The following is a 21,593-nucleotide window of genomic DNA, read 5'->3' on the forward strand; positions in this document are numbered from 1 at the left end:
AAAAATAGAATCTTTGTTAAAATTTTTCAATGAATACGTCATCGTGGATCTTTCCAAATATCTTTTATAGCTGTTCACAGAATTAAATTTTGGCTTCCCCTCCTAAACCTTTCCAAAAGTATATCATAGAGGGTTAGTTTGTTTTTAATGAATAAATCATTCAGTGAAGTCCATGGAACAAATTCATACTTCAGGAGGAAAGTTAGGAGTAGATTTTGGCAATATTATTTTAGGAATGTATCTCCCTAAGCAATTGAGTAGTTACTCTAAATTGTGCCAATATGCCAATTCCACTTGCATATCTTCATGATTTGGGCACTTCCTCTCCTGCTGAAGGATGGTGGGATGGAACATTATTGGATACAGCACAAATGCAAATAAAGCATCGTTTTCCTGCTGAAATGCAAACCAAGTCCTTGTTTTGACTGCCCTTAAATTTTGACCTGTAACTGGCATTGGAAACACCAATGAAAACCGGGACACAACCAGTGCAGCCTTTAGCATCACAGATGCTGTAGCAGAATTGAGTTTAGAAAATAGATTTCTAAGGAATTACAGCAGCAGACGTTATATAACAAGATTAGTATAATGGGTGGGACATCTGTTGGCTATTTTCAGAAAGCCATCATTCTATTACCCTCTTTTAAAATAATCTTAGTGAATACCTGACTGTTACTGTTCTTTTTTTCATATGCCCCCAGTGAGACATTTCTGTGCTCTATTCTTATCTTCCTTTTCATTTTTTTTTTTAGTTTTTGTTTGGTTAGGTATTCTTTTCTTGTTGTTTTAATGATTTGTTTTGCTTAAAAAGGAAAAGAATATCTTGCTACAAAATTAGTATAATAATAGTTATTTCACAGGTAGTGTTCCAGATGGCCTGACCTTACACATATGAAACTACGTAAGTCAGAGTCTAGCAGAGAAGTGTTGAATAACCGTTAGTCCCTTTCCCTTCCCTTCCCTTGGGGAGATTTTTATATTCATAACAGATTGGGTCTTAAAATGTAAAGTTTACAAGACTGAATTATACCTTGACATTGTAGTATCTGAAGGAGAAATATTTTTGGAAGTTAAAGTAACTTAAGTTATCTCTATCAATTATCTATCTGTCATACAAATGTAAATATACCAAGCATACTGGCTGTATGCCATTAAGTCATGATTTTCTGGCTAGAGTAGAGTTCCAGCTCTCATGCAGAGTTTGATGCAGTGTGCCAGGGAGGACTTGAAGCCACTGTAAAAGCAGGGCCTGTCTTCCTCAAGGATTAGTAAAGATTGGGAGGAGAAACATTGTTTGCAGATGCATATAACCATGAACATTTTAAACAGTACACTAAATAAAAGACCAAGTGACAAAACCCAAAATTAAATAAAATTTTACAGGGGCAGTTTGGACACCAAGTCCCTGAGGGAGGCTTAATAGCCTTTGTGGATATCTGCTGATAAATATTTGAAATGCATTCAATTAATTGGTAAGACCACTGAAAGTTGTGCATTTGGTTTTCAAAATATAAAGTAGAAAACGGTGTGGAGGATGGACATACAGCAGAGGGCCAGAGGAAGGAGATGAAGGATACTTCTTCCAGAGAGAAAGGGGACCAACATTTCTCCTTTGTCTCAAATGGTCTTTCTTTTTGGGGTCCCTGAATCAGGGAGTTGTCATAATTAGGTCATTCAGAGCCCACTGGTCCAATGGAGAAACACAATTGAGACCTTTTACTACACCCTTCAGTTGGCCACATCAATTGCCAATTGGAAAGATGACTAAAAAAATGGTGTTTTCCCCAAAACTCTGACAGTCTAGCTGAGGGACATGTTCCTCTATCTGGCATTGAAAGAGAAAATATGAAATAGCCACAAGTAGATAAAAATATAAAGTAATAATCAACTATTTGGAACAGATAGTGCATATTGGAGGAGATTGAGGATAGAGGGCGGCTGAGAAGAGACACAGATGGAACTCGCTCTTCCTTCCTTTCTCTTTCATACACACCACACACGCACACGCACACACACACACACACACACACACACGCACACCACTGCTGCCACCATCCACCCCCGGGGGCATTTTTGATAGAACCATTTTGGTTTGCTGCTTCACATTGTATGAGACATGAACCTATAGAAAATTACTCAAGGGAGATTGTTCTCTTGAGGTTTGCCTTTGAACAAAAAGATTCTTTCTTGCAGGAGTGGGAGGGACACCAGCTTGAGAAAAACAGCTTTTGTCCTCACAAAAATGCTCTTTTGGAAGATATGTTAATGAGCTTCCTTTGAACTGTAAATGGCATCAGTGTGCGTGTCAGATGCTAATGGAAATGATGAGCAAATGAGAATGCACAGGACGATGGCACAGTTATGTGGTGGGCCTCATCCCTCTGAACGTCGTGGCCAGGCTTCAGGGCCACCTTGTGACTTGGCCTAGCATTCTGGTTTTGAGTGGAGGTTTTTGTTTCTCCCAGTGATAGCATTTTTTGAAAATCATGATTTGTTGGCTTTATAAAGCACTATCCTCCGTGGGCACTCTTAGAAGCAGCAATGAATGACAATTCTTCCTTGAAATTTTTAATTACCATGACAAAGAGTAATTATTAACTTTTGTATCTGATCCACCTCTGCAGATGTTCTTAATCAAATAAAAGAAAGAGGAAACAGAGCGTTCTGAGAAGCGGGAGGCTAAAACAGACAATGGGAGTTCGCAGCTGGGTTGGAGGGTTGACATGAGCGCTGCCTGAGCACGGGATACACAATGGCTCCATCACTGGAAGGGTAATTTCATGTCACAGACTAGATGATGAGGAAGGAGTTTGAGTCAGAAGAGCTATTCCTGGCACCGTCTTCACAGTTTAAGGGCACTGAGGGCACCGTGTAAGTGATGGCAAAGTATAGGCCGGAGTCTGTACCTTATCAGAGTTAGATGCTGAATTGTATTAAATTAACTTTTGATATGATGGATTTTGAGAGATTAAGTTGAAGGAGGCGAAGGAGGTTAACAAAAAAAGGAGAGAGATTAAGTTGATATCTGACCAATTTTCTCCTCACCCCTTCATTTGGGCTCTCCCAGAGCAGACCTTAAGGCAAGGCTTGGAGCGCAGGAGGATTGTTCATGGGTGATTCAGGGGTGAGGAAGGGCAGCACAGAGTGTGCAATCAAATTCACCACCCTGGAAACCAGAAGTTTGGCTCCCCAGAAAACTCTGGGCTTTCCCACCCAAGCATGATAGAACATGGAGATTGAAACATCAACTTCTGCCAGTCTTTGTGGAGGCTTCTAGGGTGACAGGCATTAATTCTCCAAACTCCCAGTTTACTAAATTTTGGATAAGAGTCTCCTAGCACTAAGAAAGCCCTCAGGCAAAGAAATGCAGACATTGGGACATCCTCTAGCTCATATGCTCTACTGAGGCCCAAGGGCACGTCGACAGAACACCACAGTGCTGTGACACCTCCAGACCTTGTGGACCCACTTACCTTTTATGGATTTGTTAAAATCTATCTAAGAAATTCACTTCTTACACAAAAGGAGGTACATTACGCTTATCCAGGATACACCTAGCATTGGACAGGACATATATCTGCAGAGACTGGTCTCAGCTCTGGGCAGCTTGAGCCATGTTACGACTTACTTTCACTTGGTATGGCTGTCATTGCACATCTGCCCAAGGAGCCAGTTTCCCATCCTCAGAATAGAGTTTACAAGAACTTTGAGTCACATTTCCCAATGGTGAGTGTCGGATGGGGCCCCAGTCTCAACAAATCTACTGTTGGATTCATTTATCACTTATGTTAACCTACAATGCTCTTTTACAAAATGAATCCTGGCCTCTTAACCACTGGTCAGCCATTAGTTAACCATTGATCAGCCATTGGTTAACCATTAATCAACAATGGAATAGAGTTGCTGCTCCAATCACTAGTGAGCAAGGAGCAGGAGTGGAGTGTACTATTGGGCAGACCTCAGGCAGCGGGCTTCATGTGGGCTTGGCTGCCGCCACTCCCAACACTGAAAATGATGTAGAAAGTGGGCATGGGCAGAAAATAAGTCAGATTGCTAAAAGTAGAGAGTTGTCATCATAGGTCAAGTTTTCCAGGAAGTAGACTGAGAGGGAGATTTGCAAGCAGGAAGTTCATAAACGATGCTCTTAATCAATACCTGCGGGGAAAGGGAGCATGAGAGACGCAGGGTTGGGCAAAGTCGACCTGTGATACAGTCACAGCAAGGGCTGATCCCACAAGGAATTCTGGAGCTGAGATACTGTCCTAGCCTGCTCTAGCTGTGTAATGAAGTACCATGGACTGAGTGGCTTAAATAAAAGAAATTTATTTTCTCACAGCTCTGGAGGATAAAAGTCTCATGTTAAGTTGTCAGCAGGGTTGACTCCTGGGCTTCTCTCCTCGGCTTGTAGACAACCCGCTTCTCCCTGTGTCTTCACATGCTCTTTCCTCTGTGTGTGTCTGTGTCCAAATTTCCTCTTCTTATATACCTCATTTTTTATTTATTTTTTTTTTTTTGAGACAGTCTCACTCTGTTGCCCTGGCCAGAGTGCCATAGCGTCAGCCTAGCTCACAGCAACCTCAAACTCCTGGGCTCAAGAGATCCTACTGCCTCAGCCTCCCGGGTAGCTGGGACTACAGGCATGCGCCACCATGCCCGGGTAATTTTTCTATATATTTTTAGTTGTTCAGCTAACTTCTTTCTATTTTTAGTAGAGACGGGGTCTCGCTCTTGCTCAGGCTGGTCTCAAACTCCTGAGCTCAAACGATCCACCCGCCTCAGCCTCCCAGAGTGCTAGGATTACAGGCGTGAGCCACCGCGCCCGGCCTCAAACACCTCATTGTCACGTAGTAACCTCTTTAAAGGCCCTGTCTCCAAATACAGTCACATTCTGAGGTCCTGGGAGTTAGGACTTTATCGTATGAATCTGAGGGGGCACAATCCGGCCCATAACAGATGGCCCTGCAGAATTGCATCAATGCGAGGGCGGGGGGCCTGGCCTATGGGCTGCTGCTTGTGTCAGTCGTGGGACGTAGCTGACGTCAGGAGAGAGGTGACGTGCTCTCTTCAGCAGAGGACAGTCCTCTTAGAGGGACTCCTCAGAGCTGCCAGTCACCAGCACTTCCAGCCACAGGAAGCAGGATGGGCATGAGTCCTGAAGGGAGGCGGCAGATGTGAGTAGCAGACCACGGCTTCCTCTTGAATTGTGAAAAGGAAACTCGTTTTTCATCTTTGACGGGCATTCCCCCCGGACCCCCGACTCCCACCCCACACCCCACCCCCACAGCCAGTATCTCCCAGGATCATTTCTTTGGTTACAAGGGCAGGACAGGACACACTTGCCCTGCTCGAATGTAGAACTGCAGGCGTCCTTTCTATGCTGAGCATACAGAGCAGCTTCCAGGGCCGCGACAGGGGCATCATTTGCGAGGATGTCCGTTTTGATCAATGCAAGGCAGGCTTGGAAATTAACTTGTATGAACGAGCCTCTGGTTCAAACTGAAATAACCCTTGGCTCCTCGCATACATGGCCATTTTTCTTATTAGAGTTGAAGACAAGTCAAAAGGAGCAATTTATCAAAACAAAACAGAAAGACTTTGAATTGTGCTGCCACAGAGTAATGACAGATGTACTGGGTTTGCAAAAAGCCCCCAAAAATAAAGGATCCTTTTTTATGCATGCAGAAGCAAATTTAAAATGCAAAAATGCCCTTTGAGAGTTTATGGATTATAAATGTTCTCCAACACATCCAAACGTCTCTGGGAACACAGAGAGAAAAATTTTCCCATTTTGTAATTTGGAGATCGAAATAGTAGCTTCTAGGGTGGTGTGCACAGTGTGAATATCCTTAATACCTTCAAGAAGCAGAAGAATTATATTCAGTGACACTAGACAAGGATATTAAAAATATCAGAACAGGGACTCTTGTGGGGTCTTGTGAAATCTTTTCCATTATAGCAGCTCTGCTGTCAGCTTACCCATTTTCCCTTTTTCTCATTGGCTGATATGGCCAGACAAGAACAGAGCTGCTTATATATAATATGGGCCATTTTTGTGAATGTTTCTTTTAAGATAGAATTTCTCAGAAATTGGAATAAAATGTCCTTCACCCTACCAGGCAGAAAAAGTGCCTTTGGTATTCTCATCGGGCTGGTACCTCATTTTGGCCTGGTTGACAAGATCAGGGTAGAACTAAAGGAGTCACCAAGTGAACGTTGATTATACTGTTATGCCAACACTGGGCTAGGTGTTTCGGGTACCTTATAAATAGTAACTTTGCCAGCAAGTCACTAATGTTTAGGGAGCATTTACTGTATGTCAGGCCCTTTGAGTAGAATTTTCATGTGGTCCTTATAACCAACTATGGCAGACATGGCTCTAACATGACCTCCAGGATTCCTGACCCATAGCGTACACAAACCTCCCGGTTATCCAAACCATAATCTAGATGCTGCTATAAAGGGATTTTGCAGATGTAACTAAGGTCCCAAATCAGTTGATCTTAAGACAGGGAGATTATCCGAGTGGGCCTGATCTCATCACGTGAGTCCTTTAAATCTGGGTCTAGAGGTCAGATACAGAGGAAGTCAGAGACTCAAATTTGAGAAGGATCTGACCTGCCTTTTCTGGCTTGAACATGGAGGTAAAGACATGGCAAGGAGTGCAGGAGGCCTCTGGGAACTGAGAGTGACCCTCAGCTGCCAGCGAACAAGCAAATGAGGACCCCTGTCCTAGCAGAACAAGGAACTGAATTCTGCCGACAACAAAAATGAGCTTAGCGGTGGATTTCTCTCCAGAATCTCCAGACAAGAGCTCAGTTTAGCTGACAGCTTGATTTCAGGCTTGTCACACCCTGAACAGAGAACCCAGTCACACTGGGGAGGAAGGGGAGGAAACTCAGGCTTACACAGGTTATGTAACTCACGGTCACAGACCTGGTAAATGGTAAAGTCAACTTAAACACCGCTGGTTACACAGGGGCAACTGGTTGTGGGAGGAGGCAGAAGTCCAAGACACCCTCCACTATGAGATGCCTGCCGCCAGGAGTGCACACTTTGTTCAGCCTTAGTCTTCTCCCCGTGAATGTGGGCAAAACCTGTGAATATGATGGGATAGTTGCTCCCTTGATAAGGAAAACAATTTTCACACATATAATTAAGGTATTGAACAAGTTTGGTTAATGAAAAGGAATGTTCTGGCCCAGTTCAGGCTTGGCCCAGTTAGATCGGCTCTTAAAAGGAGTCTAAAAGTTGGGGATGGAGAAAGTCATAGAGATACAGTCTTGCTGGCCTAGGAGAAAGCAAGCACCCATGTCCTGCTTTTGGGGACACATAGCGAGGAATTGCGGATGGTGTTAGAAGGTAAAAGAGGTCTCTGCTTGGCAGCTAGCAAGAAAATGGGACCTCTGTCCTACAATTGCAGGGAATTGAATCCTACCAACAGCCTGAATGGGCTTGGAAGAGGACCGTGGGCCTCTGGTGAGGATTGCAGTGCAGCTAACACCTTGATAGCAGCTTTTGAGACTGAGCAGAGGACCCAACTAGGTTGGGCCTGGACTTTCAACCTACTGTAAAACTGAGATAATACAGTGTTGTTTTAAGCCATTAAGTTTGTGGTAATTTGTTATGTAGCCACAAAATGCTATTATACTGGGAGAATGGCCAATTGTTCTCCTTTGCTCCACTTGGTGGGAGAGGAGGGACTAGGACCCAGACATCCCAACTTCTTGTTCCTCTTCTTAATTAGTAGTGACCTTACCCCTTTGCTCCTCTATTTAACCTTGAGTTACTCACCATACTGAGGAAGCTCCCATTGTCCCAGTCTTCCACGCTTTCAAAACCTATCTTTAGACAAATGTGATATTGAAGACCTGAAATTTAGTTCACTTATTAGCAGCAGCCACTATTTTATGAAAACACCCCACATCCAAGCCTGCAATGGGGAGGTTGTTGGTCGGTTTCTCTTTCAGGAAGGTTGGGACTTCACCCCACATGTCCATCAGGCTGCATTTACACAGGGTAGCCCCTCCATCGGTCCTCCGTTGAAGCAGCGTTTGCACGCACACCCAATCTCTGAATGTTTGTCGTTGGGGAAGCAAATTGCATTCATCAGAATCCATTCACTCTCCCTGTATCGCTGAACACGGAATAATCTTGGCTGAGGCAGCCACCCTATGACTGGTAGCTGTGAAAAATGGAGGTCGGCGACAGATACTGCAAAGCTGCTTCCCTGTGGAACCCTCTTCAGGGGCAGTGGATGTGATGCTGAAAAAAGATTAATAGAACTTACATCATTGTGTTTATGGGGTATGAAACCCCCAACTGTGGATTAATGGGTATTGTGGTGAAAGACATACATCTTGACTCCTTTATGCCTTGATGGGTGAGCGGCGGTTGGCATCAGTGGAAATATAGAGAAGAGAGTACCTTTAGGAGCTCAGCTTTTAAAGGACTTTTTTTGACCTTGAAGTCAATGAAAATAGATTTTTGATTGTTGACCAAGACAACTGTAACATAAGACTTCAACCTTTAAAAAATTCTTATTGAACAGTATAACAAACAGAAAAGAATGCAGATTCTGAGCGCACAGATTCTGAACACACAGCTTGACGAATTTTCACAAACTGAACCACATCTAGGGAACCAGCATCCAGATCAAAAAATCAGGATCACAGGCATTTCCCACCATCTCTTTCCACCAACCCTCACCCCAGTTAATTGCCTCACTAACTTCTAACACCATAGGTGGTTTTGCCTATTGCTATAATGTTTTTGAACTTTATATAAATGGAATTATCCGGTTTGTACTCTGTTCTTCTGGATTCTTCTATACAATGTTATGCTTGTGAGATTTGCTCGTATTATACTGTGTAGTTTTAAATTTTTATTCTCATTGATTTTTAATATTACATTATATGAAAACATCATTATTTATTCATCTCTTCTGCCTCTGATGGTCATTTAAGCAGCTTCCAGTTTGGAGATGCTGCAATTAGTGCTGCTGCGAACATTCTGAAATGTGTCTTTGGAGAACTTTTGGGTGAATTCTACTGGGTGTCTACGAGGAATGACGTTGCTAGGTCATAGGGTATGTGTGTATTCAGCTAATTTAGTAGATACTGCCAAATAATTTTCCAAAGAGGTTGCAACAATTTTTATTCTCAAAAGCAATATGTGAAAGCTCTTCTTGGTCTACATCCTTGCCCATACTTATATTGTCTTTTCATTTTAAAAAGCTTTTAGCTTTTGATACATCCTGGTGTAGAGGACATCATTATTGCCATTGTGAAACTAATAAGCACCCTATATGAAAACATCAGGACTGGGCTGAAAAGCCACTGTACTCAATATAGTATCACTGGATAAGATGACTACTGGTGACACTAAATGACTCATGCCCTTTATATGCTGCTTTTCCCAGGCTCATCTACAATTCTGTTTTCTGGCAAACATAAAGGAAATCTACCTCCTAAATATCATATTTTTTGATTCTGGAACTAAATACCCTTGAAAAATATCTCATAGAAATTTCTCTGTGGCCCATCTTAACACAGAACCATTCAAAGAAATTCAGCTTCAGCTTAACTAAGTTGACCTAGGACAAAACTGCTACAGAGATAGACAAAAAAATAAGTATAGAAAAGAAGGAATCTATAGAGATAATCCAATTTTTTCTTTATTAAAATGTGAAAACTGGGGTCCAGAGAAATGATGGCTTGTCCAATGTCACAGAACTCCTGACAGGCCTAAAAACTCAATCCCATGTGTCTCCATCAGAGTGAAAATCACAAGAAAAGGTGGATGTGAGGTTAGGACACCTGAGTTGAGTTTTTGCCACTGATTGTTTGGCTTGGGGAAAACAAAAAATCACTCCATTTCTGGATTCATGTTTTCTAGCAAGTGAATGGCATATGGGCTAGGGCCAACAAATTGAAGGTGCTCACTTAATAGCTGATGAATAAATGAATGAACGAGTCTCTCAGCAGCCACTATTTGACAAAATTATTCTACTGCCTAACATTAAACAAAACAAAACAAAGCAAAAAATGAAACCGTGCTCCTGGGTCTCAATAGTGAGGCATGCTCATAGGTTCTCATGAAATTTATCTGGGGCTAGGATAGATTACCCAGATCCTGCCTCCTTTGCACAAGTCAGATTTCCAATCTCCCAGCCATGTAACAATTAGATTTTTTATATTCTTCTTGTCATCCCACTTTGGCTTCCACTTGATTTATTCAGTCTGAGCTTTTCAAGGGGAGTCAATTACTACATAGTTATAAAAGCAAGAGACTCCAAAAAAAAAAAAATGGTGATAAGGAGAAGCTGGAAGAATATCAAATTTCTAGTTATATATTTCTATGTTTTGCACAAGAATTTGCAATCAGCATTTAGTAGGAATAGCTCATCTTCACTCCCTGTGGCATCAGCTGGGGTGACTCAAAAGCCTGAAGCTGAAATCACCCAAAGGCTACCCACTTTCAGCTAGGGCTGTTGGCCAGAACAGCTGCACATGGATTCTCCATGTGATCTCTCTGCTTCCTCATGGCATGATTGTTGGGTACAAGAGACAACCTCCCAGGAGGAGTGGGCAGAAACTATATCACCTTTTATAAAGTGGGTTTAAAAAGCACATGACATCATTTCTGCCATAGTCACAGGCCTCTCAGATTCAAGAGAAGAAAGTACAGATTCCCTTGCTCAGTGAAAAGGCCTGTCATTGTATTGCAAGAAGAGCTGTGGGGCAGAGAGCCCATTGCAGGCCATCTTGGAAAAAACAATCTGCCACAAATATGTTTGTGCCACATATATAGATATATACATATGTAAATACTTGGTGCATGAGGTTCATTCTTGGACTCAACTTGCTTCCAAGATATTTTCAGTGTTACGCTAAAAGGTGAGGGCAGGAACTGGGCCATTCAATTATTTCAAAATAAAAGTGTTTCATCGACATCATTCATTTTCTTTCTGGGAAAATAAATCAAATCAAGCTGGTGAATTTTGGACCCAAACCATTTCCATGGTAATGGAGCTTAATGTGCTAAAAGGTGGATTAGAATTTCTTGCAATATTTAAAAAATCTGTATATGGTCTGTATAATGATTTAAACGTGCACTTAGAGACTAGCATTAGCACTAACACCCCCCACACACACTAACATATATACCCACTCATGTACATATTTATACACACAAGGAACATGTGTGTGAAAAATTTCATTATTTGTATTAAATGATCTTAAATATAGGGAAAAATGGGTAGAAATGAGACTGTTTAGCTTGGTCTTCTTAGATCTGCATTGGGCCAAATTTTCTTATTTTGGTTTTTGATCAGTTAGGTGACTTTAGAAATAATCTGACCATTTGAAGCCTGAAGAAAAATGTCAACAGTCATAAGTACAGAAGTGAGAATAATTATGGTCTTGGGAAAATCAAGGTAGGCCAATGTGATTTGAGAGTAACTCGTATCTAAGAGAGGGTAATGAAGCTTAATATAGTCTTATTTTTAATTTTAGAACTTTTAATTATGAAGTATTTCAAATATACAGAAAAGTAAAGAAAATAATATTTTTTATAGCTACTCCCATAATTAATAGCTATTATCCATTTGCCATATTTTCTCAAATCTCATTTCTTTCTACACAAATAAAATACTAACTGTTCAGTTAAATCTGTACCTACCACTTCCTTTACCTTTCCTCTCTCCCCGGAAGTCATCATCATAAAGTTATATGTGACATTCCTTTGTTTGTTTCCTTATATTAGTACTGCTAACAGATAAATTGAGGCACATTAAAATTTTAGAGTTGTTTGGGCAGATAGCAATTCATGAGTTGCAGTTTCAGAATGCAGGTGGTTTTGTGCTCCACCAAAGGGACTTGAAGGGCTTTTGTCATGGGAACATGGAAGCAAGGCAAAGAAAATACGTGATTGGCTAAAGTGGAGTAGTAACGTTATTTGGGGCATTCTAGTGGAAACTCCCTAGTTAGAAGTTAGTTGGCTGTTTCTGAATGGTCAACCTAAATTTCTTTTTACAGTTTACACTCCGTTTGCTTATGTAGAAACCCAGGACACTGGAGCCACCTTGGCTTAATGGCCCCCCAATTAATTATTTTAACAATACTTACGAATGGACCCCTGTACTGCTGCATCTTTATGTTTTAAAGATTTGTATAAATGGCATCATAGAATATGTGTTCTTTTGCAGCTCATTTCTATCACTCAACATTACGATTTTGAGCTTTAGCCACAGAACATAAACATGCCTTAAGGAAAGTGGTTATGAGCATTCCCTATCACACTTTTGATCATTTATTCAACTAAATTTATAGTTCACCTGGAAAGTGAGTTGACAATGGCAGCTTTTGCATTTGTAGAAAGTGTTAATGATATGCAGGCAGGACCAGACACTAGACATAAAAATTAACACAGGGAAAAGGAAATATGGTTACTTGCCCTGCAGTCATTCCATTTTTGATGGCCAAGTGCTTTTTCTCATAATCCCTCCTATATGGGTGGTTATAGGGACTGTGTGGTCTTTGATAATTACAGCAGGGAAGTCTGGTAACAGCCCAGGAGGCAGTCCACCCCAGATGAGGTGTAGGCTTGTGCGGGGATGAGGGAGCCAAGTCTCCGGCGTCCATCAGGGACCCCTGGCGCTTCCTTGTGCCCCAGCCCCCACTTCTCATCCCTGTAGGTTGTCTTTCCTACTGGGAACTGTCATGCTCCTGCATCCCACAGGCGGGAAGAGCTCAGGGGTTAGGTAGATGACATCCATCTGGGTTCTGTGTTGTGGTGCCACATGCATACCCCACTTCCACTTCATACTGCCATGAGAAAGGGCTCACTTGACATTCTGTTAAGTTTTCCATTTGCAGTTTGATAGATTGAGTGATTTTTAACTGCTTTACATTGTTAAAATAAAGGAACTAAAGGGGTATTTATTTTCAGGACACAAAATTGAGTCACCGATTTAATATCAGATCTATGTGAGCTATTATGTACATTCCATCTCCCTTCTCTGTTTACCATATTACTTTCTGAATGTTTCAGAGAAATTCCTTACACGTAGAAGCTCTCTCAAAACAGACAAAAACAGACTATGTGCACATTTTACTTTTGAGGTGGTATTTACTTACTTGGTAATACCTACCAAATTAAATGTTACATTGACCTGCGTCAGTCTCAACTAGTTATATTTTATTTCTGTTGTGTTTCCAAATATGTTAAGCTAAAAGTAAGTGACTGCATGCAAATTAAACTGCATGGAAGCTTTTTAGGCCATATTCAAATACTAACATGTTTGATAAATATATTTGTCTAACATGAGTAGGACAAAGAGCTCTTTGTTTACTGACATACTTTATTATAATTCTGCTGTACATCTCTCGTGTGGCTGTTTTATAGGACATAAAGTCTAGATATCCTGTCAGAATCTTAGATCTTATTTATAGCTTGCTGCAAAGTGGCTTATTGTCATTTATTATTTCTTATTTGATTTATATAACATCTTTCTACCAAAGAGCCCATGCGTTTATTTATATACAGAGTACAAACCCACACTTGACACATACATACCCTTGAATCTCAGTGTTGTGATGTAGTTAGCAGTAGAACACCAAAACTCTGTATGAAGTTTTTCCATTTGTTTTTGTTCTAAGACCATGTTCTGGGAAGGCAATTGCCGTATTTCCTTTAACTTTGAGTGTTTATTGTTTGCCTCTAGGTGGATCGGATCATCTTCTGTGTCTTCTTAGAAGTTGACTTCAAAATCTACAAAAAGAAAATGAGCGAGTTTTTCCCTATAGGTGAGTAAAGCGATTTGTTGTTGCCTTTGGAATTGAGGATTGAAGAAGTGGAGACTTCACTTATACTTCTGTTTTATTTCACATCTTCAGGACTGGTAAAAATGTGGTTCCCACACCAGTCATCCCTGCCAGCTTGCATCATAGCTTCTAAGAACTGAATGAGGTGACAGGAAATCTAGGCTCTAGAACTCTCTGCACCAAGAGGCCACTGTATTGTCTTGAGGAAGTCAGTTCATCTCTTGGGTCTCAGTGTCCCACGTCGAAAAACGAGGGGCTAATTAAATGACTTCTAAAGGCCGTTCCCCTGACCCTAAATTGCATCATCTCTGGTTCTGTCTCCAGGTAGTAAGTTTACCTGGCCTCGTACCTACATCTACCACGTTAAACACCTTTGTTGGAAATTATAAGGAGCCCATTTACATTTGTAGTCAGAATTCAGTCTGTTCCTGCATTCCATCCTTATTCCTCCCCAATTTTCTCACCCTAAACTGCAATGACTATAGTAGCACTTTCTAGGACAATCTGAGAATGGTAGTCATTTCACACTTCTTTTTAGAATGTTAGGAGAAACCTCAGGGTTGTTAGAGAACCTTGAGTAATGGATTTACATCGATTGAATGTGCCATTAGTTGGATTTGGGTAATTTGAATATTTCCCTTCACTCTCCCTCTCTTCCAGCCTATTAAGGCTGAGGCTTGTTTAATGCCTTGTTATTTTTATGGTGCCATTAAAGTCACAGTGTCCAAAGTGCTTTCCTTAGCCATGGTGAGAATTGCTTCCAGGAAATTTCAAGCTTACTGTGAGCATTGTTGGTGCCTGCCTTTCAAAGAGCTTTCTTTTGAGGTTTCCATCTCCATTTGAAGTAGCTTGTCATGTAGCAGGTGACTCTGGCAGGAGGGAAGGAAGGAATGAAGGGTGCTGGTACACATTCATCATTTTAAGCAGCCTATCACAGCCCAAATAAAGAGGATGCCCTGCCTGTAGGTCAGAATGTGGCTAGCTATCCAGAACAGCTGCAGAAAACCAATGGAGGTGTTCAACTCTGTGCTAATGCTCCAAGTGGACTAAATCCTTCTGAGTAATTGAAGTTCTTCTTTCTCATTTTATAATTAGAAGGTGAATCTGCTAAGTGTATTTAATTTGGGGATTTAACTAAAGTATGTCTCTAACTGAAACACAATATAAATTCCTCAAAGACTCCTCTGTGTTGAAGAACAGGGTGGTGATTGTGATATTTTTGTTCTCCTCTTCGTTCTTTTCTTCCTTCTCCCTTTTTCATCTTCCTTTTTTTAAGCATCTCAATGTTTTATAGAGTATACAGCACATAATAGCTATTTAATAAGTATTAATAGCTGTTGAGATGAGTTGAATTAAATAAATTCTTGCCACCATAATCTGATGGCCTTTTTTGTTTCAATCTCCTTGTTCCATCTTTTCTCTTGATTTCCTCTATAATCACAGTGATTGGTGCCTGTATTTTTACGTATCATTAAAAGGAAGCATTTATTATGTAAAAAAATGTGACTTACGATGCGTGAAGCAAATATTCTCATGTTTTGTCAATATCACAGCATAATTTATAAGATTTTTATAAACTTTAGACTCCTTGAGATGTTTGGAAATACTGACATCATATTCCTTTTCATGTCTTCTAAAATTAAAACTTGTTTTCATTCCAACATGATAAAAAAAATTGCATAATTATGATTCCATTGGTATTGAAACAAATCTATCAGCAGGTATTTCCAGTGATGCAGAGCCAAACATCACACTGCAAATTTAAAAAAAGACAGTTTTAGGAGTCTAGAATATATTAATAACTATGCAAATAAATTATTGGTTGGAAAATTGCTACTTTAAATAAATTTAAAAATGTATCTCAGTACTTGCGCAAGTGAAATAATAATAAAATCATCCTCAGTCTCACATCAATGCTTTGAAGCACACCATGTTCATGAAATTATTTTCTGTGCATATTTATAATAGTAAGTAAATTTTAAACCAAATGTCAAAATCCTCAAAAATTGTGGAATATTTCTCCAATGTGGAGGCATCAACCATTTGTAAATTCTAAATACACAATAGGAAATAAAGGTGATGTCTAATGGAATATGTGACTGCTAATATAGATGATATATATTATCTGTCCTTAATTTGAATTTATGGTTAATTCATAACCATACCATCTCTGATTAGAAAATAATTTTTCTGATTTGCCATATATTTCCCCAGACTGACTTATTTAGAATATCTCTAGCTAGTATTCACAACTTTTTGCAATGCACTAATGATAATAGCTTAGGAAAAAAGTCATTTTAGGCTGAGTGCTGGGGCTCACGCCTATAATCCCACACTTTGTGAGGCCAAGGTGGGAGGATCCCTTGAGGCCAGAGTTTAAGACCAGCCTGAGAAGCATAGTGAAGCTCTGTCTCTACAAAACAATGAGAAAAATTAGCCAGGTGTGGTGGCATGTACCTGTAGTCCCAGCTACTCTGGAGACTGACGCAGGAGGATCATTTGAGCCCAAGAGCCTGAGGCTGCAGTGAGCTGTGGTGGAGCCACTGTACTCCAGCCTGGGCAACAGAATGAGACCCCATCTCTTAAGAAAAAGAAAAAAGAAAAGCGGGGGGGAAGTCATTTTTTATATTAAACTAAATCTCTGTATTTTGGGGTACTTTAACCTCATGTCTGTAATTCTTATAATTGGGAATCTGAGACAAAATGAATGAGAAAACAATAAAAGACTAGAAGAGGTGATACTAAAGAAATGGTACATGTATAACTACTACCTGATATTAATAATAGTTCAATAATAATATTTAAAAAGGTAATTATAATATATTACATAATAATATAAATATTAATAGTTGATAATAATTCAAACATTTTTAATTGCTTTCCATCAGCCAGACATACTATTCATTTCTTTACATAGGCTAAACCACTTAGTCTTCATGATAATTCTAAGAAAGTAGGCATCATATTAACTCTGTGTTGTGATTTCTATTGTGGTTTCTTTCTAATTTGGTCTTGAGGTTTTTCTCTCTTGAGACTAGCCATGAGCCAAGATAGCCGCTGTCTCAGAGAGCTCTGACCAGGGAGTGGGTGTAGGAGGAGAATAAGTTAGGTTCAGATGTGTTTGTTGGGTGAGACACAATGAGGAAGTGAAATTAAAATGCATGAAACACAAGAAATTTATTACTCATAGGTCCCAAAGAGGTTGGGGAAGCCAACAGGAGGCCAATAGGAAGTGGAGGGGAGCTCAGCCAGCAAGTGGGGAGCAAGAGAAAAAGAGAGGACCTGTGGGACTTTGCCTCTATTAGGGTTCACACGCTTTGTCCCTTAGGCTTTTTCGTGGGGGTGCAGATTGGCTAGTGTAAGGAAGACCATCTTGAAGGAGGAACTTATTCACATGCCTTTGGTGTTGACCATCAGAGTTTATTGTTGTAGGGGGTTGGGTTTTGGGTCAGTGGGATGAGGAACAAGTAGAACATATCACATACAGCCACACAGAGAGGGGAGGTTTTAAGTAGGCCAGAGGCGATGGGATACAACTGGGTTTCAAACAACTTATGTCAGGCCCCAAAATGGATGCCAGGGCAGCAACTATATTAAATCTGTGACACTGTACTTTTTAGATATGGAAAATGAGGCATAGAGCTGGGAAGCAACAGAACTATATTTTAAAATTGAGAATGGCATCTGTCTTGCTCAAGTGGTAATAGGTCACGTTTTCTCAGAGCATCTTCAGAGAAAGCTGAGCTCAACTGCCAGGATGCATTTGGAGCACTGAGAAAGTCCCATTTCTAATTTCATCTGCTGCCCATCATTTTTCAGAGCTGCCATTCTCTTCTGATACCTGTAAATGTCTTCATGGAAACTGTTCTTGTATGTGTCAGATTAGTGCTTTGTCATTGATCTCAAAATCAAATTCCTTCCAAATCGTATGCACAGCATGATGCTGTTACCTGCAGATGAGCAGGTAAGTGGTGAGGGCAACCCAAAGGCCATGTAGCATGACTACAGGAGAAGATGGAGAATTGCTTCTGTTAGTTTGTTAGGGCTGCAAAAACAAAGTACCACAGAGTGAATGGCTTAAACAGCAGAAATATATTTTCTCATGATCCTGGAGGCTAGAGGTCCAAGATCAAGGTGGTGGCAAGGTTAGTTTCTTCTGAGGCCTTGCTCCTTGGCCTGTACATGGCTGTCTTCTCCCTGTATTTTAACATGGTTTTCCCTCTGAGTCATCTGTGTTCTATCTTTCTCTTTTTATAAAGACACCAATCATGTTGGATTAGGACCCACTCTAATCACCTTATTTTAATTTAATTACCTCTTAATGGCTCTATCTCCAAATAGAGTCCCATTCTGAGGCACTGGGGTTGGGACTTAGACATAAGAATTTGGTGGGACACAGTTCAGGCCGTTAACAGTGCCCATCATGGTCCAAGGAAAGAAATCAGCAACGATGATTTTTTCAGCAGTTTTATATCTTGCTGTGGGGTGAAGCACATTTGACTTTTTCCTTCCAGATGTATTATTTGGAAGTAGAGTGTGGCAGCTTTATGGAATTATCATACACTTAGGTTGCAAATAATTTATAGTTACAGTGCACCATTACATGGCCTACAGCAAATAATATTTGCATGAGTCAACTCAGAAGCCTCTTTGTTCTTTGCATAAAAGGCTTGTAATTTTTTGTGCATAGACTTTATTGTATGTAGTTTTCATTGGATGTAAGAAAGGAAAAAGAAAAGATAATTCCTTATCTGGAATGGGGAAGTTGATTTTTTTGTTGTTGTTAGAATATAAAACCTAATAGAGAACTTGGGGATATTAGTTTTCCTCATAATAACAAAGAAGAACGTACGGCTTTGTAACTGTATCAAAAAATCCTGATGTTGGAAGCTTTAGAGATACCAGGGTTAAATCCCCTCCTCTTCTCCTTAAGGGAAATCCTGCATTTGTTTACTGCAGTGATTCTCAACTAGGAGTGATTGTTCCCTCCAGGGGTCCTTTTGGGACATTTTTGTTTTTCACAACTCCAGGAGGGAAGAGGCTATTGTCATCTGGTGATTAGCGGTCAGGGATGCCGCTAAGGTTCTATGAATCTACAGGGTAGCCCCACAGCAAGTCTATCTTTGCATAACCATGGCAAAGAAAGCTCCAAGTTTAGATTTTGATGAGCCTTTTGATATCTTTAAAGCATGTCTATTATTTTTTAAACAAAACAAACCAAGAATCTTCTCAATCAAGCCTCAGTTATTTTGACCTCATTATAGTCTTCCAAACATGTAATAAATGTTATTGATATAAATATAACTTTCATCTATTTTCCTGATCATATGTTTCTGCCATTTATTTCTGTTTGTCTAAGTTATCCACATTGCTGCGAGGCACACTGCGTCACACACGGCTGCAAGACACCTGTGCCTGGGTTTTATATCATCAATATTATTATTATTTCTTTTTTGACCTCTGTATCTTGTCTCACTAATGAAAAAGTAAGTTTGTGGAGAACAGAGACCATTCCTAATATCCCACTGACCTTTCAGAATCTGAAAAACTTCTAAATATAAAGTAGGTATTTATAATAGTAAAGTAAATAAAAACCTACCATGAGCCTAAACTGAGAATGCTATGGTTTGAATATTTGTCTCCTCCAAAACTCGTGTTGAAATTTAATTGCCATTATTAACAGTATGAAGAGGTAGGACCTTCAAAAGGTGATTAGGCCATGATGGCTTCACCCTCATGGGTAGGATTAGTGCCATTATAAAAGAGTGAGTCTGGCCTCCTCCCTTTTGCCCTCTCTCTTTGCCTTCCACTGTGTGATGTCTTCCCCCCATGTTCTGATGCAACAAGAAGACCCTGGCTAGATGCCAGCACTTTGACATTGGACTTCCCAGTCTCCAGAACTCTGAGCCAGTACTGTTCATTATGTAGTATCCAGTCTGTGGTCTTATAGCAGCACAAAACAGACTAAGACAGAGATGTTATTGAATCAAAGTCTCATGTAAAAATAAGTTTTTTTTCCTAGAAACTCTAAGTATTATTAACACAGCTAGATGAGGGCATAACACTGCTTTTTGAATATTTTTTAAATTCTCAAAAATTAAACATTAAAAAATTCTCAAAAATTAAAAAATTGATCCTTTGACAAAAGGGCATAATATTTTTTTTTTAATTTTGCCTGGATCTACTCTCTAAAAACAAACAAGAGAAAATATTCACATTATGTCTTCTGCATCCCCTTTTTCATTGGTTTTGTAAGTTTATCTCATCCACTGTCATTCACCATCTTTCTGTCCATCAATCAACAAATATTTACTATATGCCTAAGCTTTGGTCAAAGCTATGTTCAAGATACAGTTCCTATAATATGGCTGAAGAGGCATATATTATGCAGAACAGTTGGAAAATGATATTATCAAATAATCAAGTATAACACTGGTATAGTTACAGCACCCAGGAATTCAGAGGCAAATACGTATGAGAACCAGGTTGGTTGGGGCAAGTTTCAGGAAGTACATGGCACTTGCAGTGATCCTTAAAGAAAGGAGGAGAGAAGTGATGTCAAGTGTTGTGTAGGCAACATAGAGGGAGAAGGGCAGTTTAGATTGGAGAAATTGTGAAATAAAGTAGGATGCTTATATCCAATTTGTATAGCCCAAAATGTGTTGACGCTCTTCCCCTTGCATTAAGCACTTGGGACTAAGAGTAAGTTCTTGATTGTGAGAGTAATGTGATAGACCTTATATTTAGGAAGGACTAATTCAGTTCATGACTTATAGACTGGCCTTCCAACAAATACTCTAGCATGGATTCACCATCTGCTTTTATGGGGATGGTAGTGAACAGAGGCTGAAGAAATCTCAGTAAATTGGCCAGTCACACAGTTGGGTATGTCTCTTCTCAAAGCCTTACCACAATGTAATACTTTTTCTCATTGCAATCCTGGAAATGTGGATAATTGTTTAAAGCTACTTGTCTGCTAAAATAAAGCCACATATGATTTAGTTGCAGCAGTAGTGCTGGAGCTCCTGAAAAACTGGTGTTCCTCCAATCATGTGGCATTTCCAAACATTCTCTTTCCTTTCTCTTCTGCTTATAATTAATGGGTAATAATGTCCATGTTTTATTACTCATATAGCTTATTCTTTCTTTCCAATTATTATATCTCTAAATTTCTTATATGAAATTGCTAATTATATAGCAAATTATATAATTTATTAACTGCTGTCATCTTTTTATTGATTTGTGAAACTCATTATATATTAAGGTTATTAATCCTTTCAAATATATGTTGTAAGTGGTTTCCAAGTTCATCATTTATGTCTTTTTGATATTTTATAACCAAAAACAGCAAGGACAGGTAGAAAGATAAAACAAAAATGAAAAATATAAAAAAGAAAGAATAAAGGAAAGAAGAAAAAAAGGGGAGATGGAAGGAAGAATGAAGGTTTAAAAAAAGAAAGAAAAGAAGCAGCCCTTTTTATGAGAGAATGAGATTAAAAACCAAAAACTGAAATGTGACCATGATTTTAAGCCTATAAACTTGATCCCACAGAAAACCCTTTTATTTCTGAATAGAATTCTTTCTAGTTCTATTCCTCAAACAGTTTTTATGCAAAGCAATCTGCTTCCTGATTTACCAGATGTAGTAGGAAGAAAACCGGCCCCCCAAAGATGTCTACATCCTGAGCCTCACAACCTATGAATATGTTATGTGACACTGCAAAGGGAAAAGTGAGATTTCATATGGAGTTAAGGTTGCAGTTAGCTGAC

General features: G+C 39.8%; 1 protein-coding gene across 4 annotated transcripts in view; it reads left to right on the forward strand.

The window, feature by feature from the left end:
• Positions 1–21,593, forward strand: part of MACROD2 (mono-ADP ribosylhydrolase 2) — a 1,707,340-nt gene that overhangs the window by 1,525,134 nt on the left and 160,613 nt on the right. For all 4 annotated transcript variants that reach the window (XM_069495843.1, XM_069495844.1, XM_069495845.1 and 1 more), the window contains exon 9: positions 13,724–13,805. In XM_069495843.1, the coding sequence (XP_069351944.1) occupies positions 13,724–13,805 (82 nt within the window). The remainder of the gene's footprint in view (positions 1–13,723; positions 13,806–21,593) is intronic.

The sequence above is a fragment of the Eulemur rufifrons genome, chromosome 20 (genome assembly GCF_041146395.1).
Source record: "Eulemur rufifrons isolate Redbay chromosome 20, OSU_ERuf_1, whole genome shotgun sequence".
Taxonomy (NCBI): domain Eukaryota; kingdom Metazoa; phylum Chordata; class Mammalia; order Primates; family Lemuridae; genus Eulemur; species Eulemur rufifrons.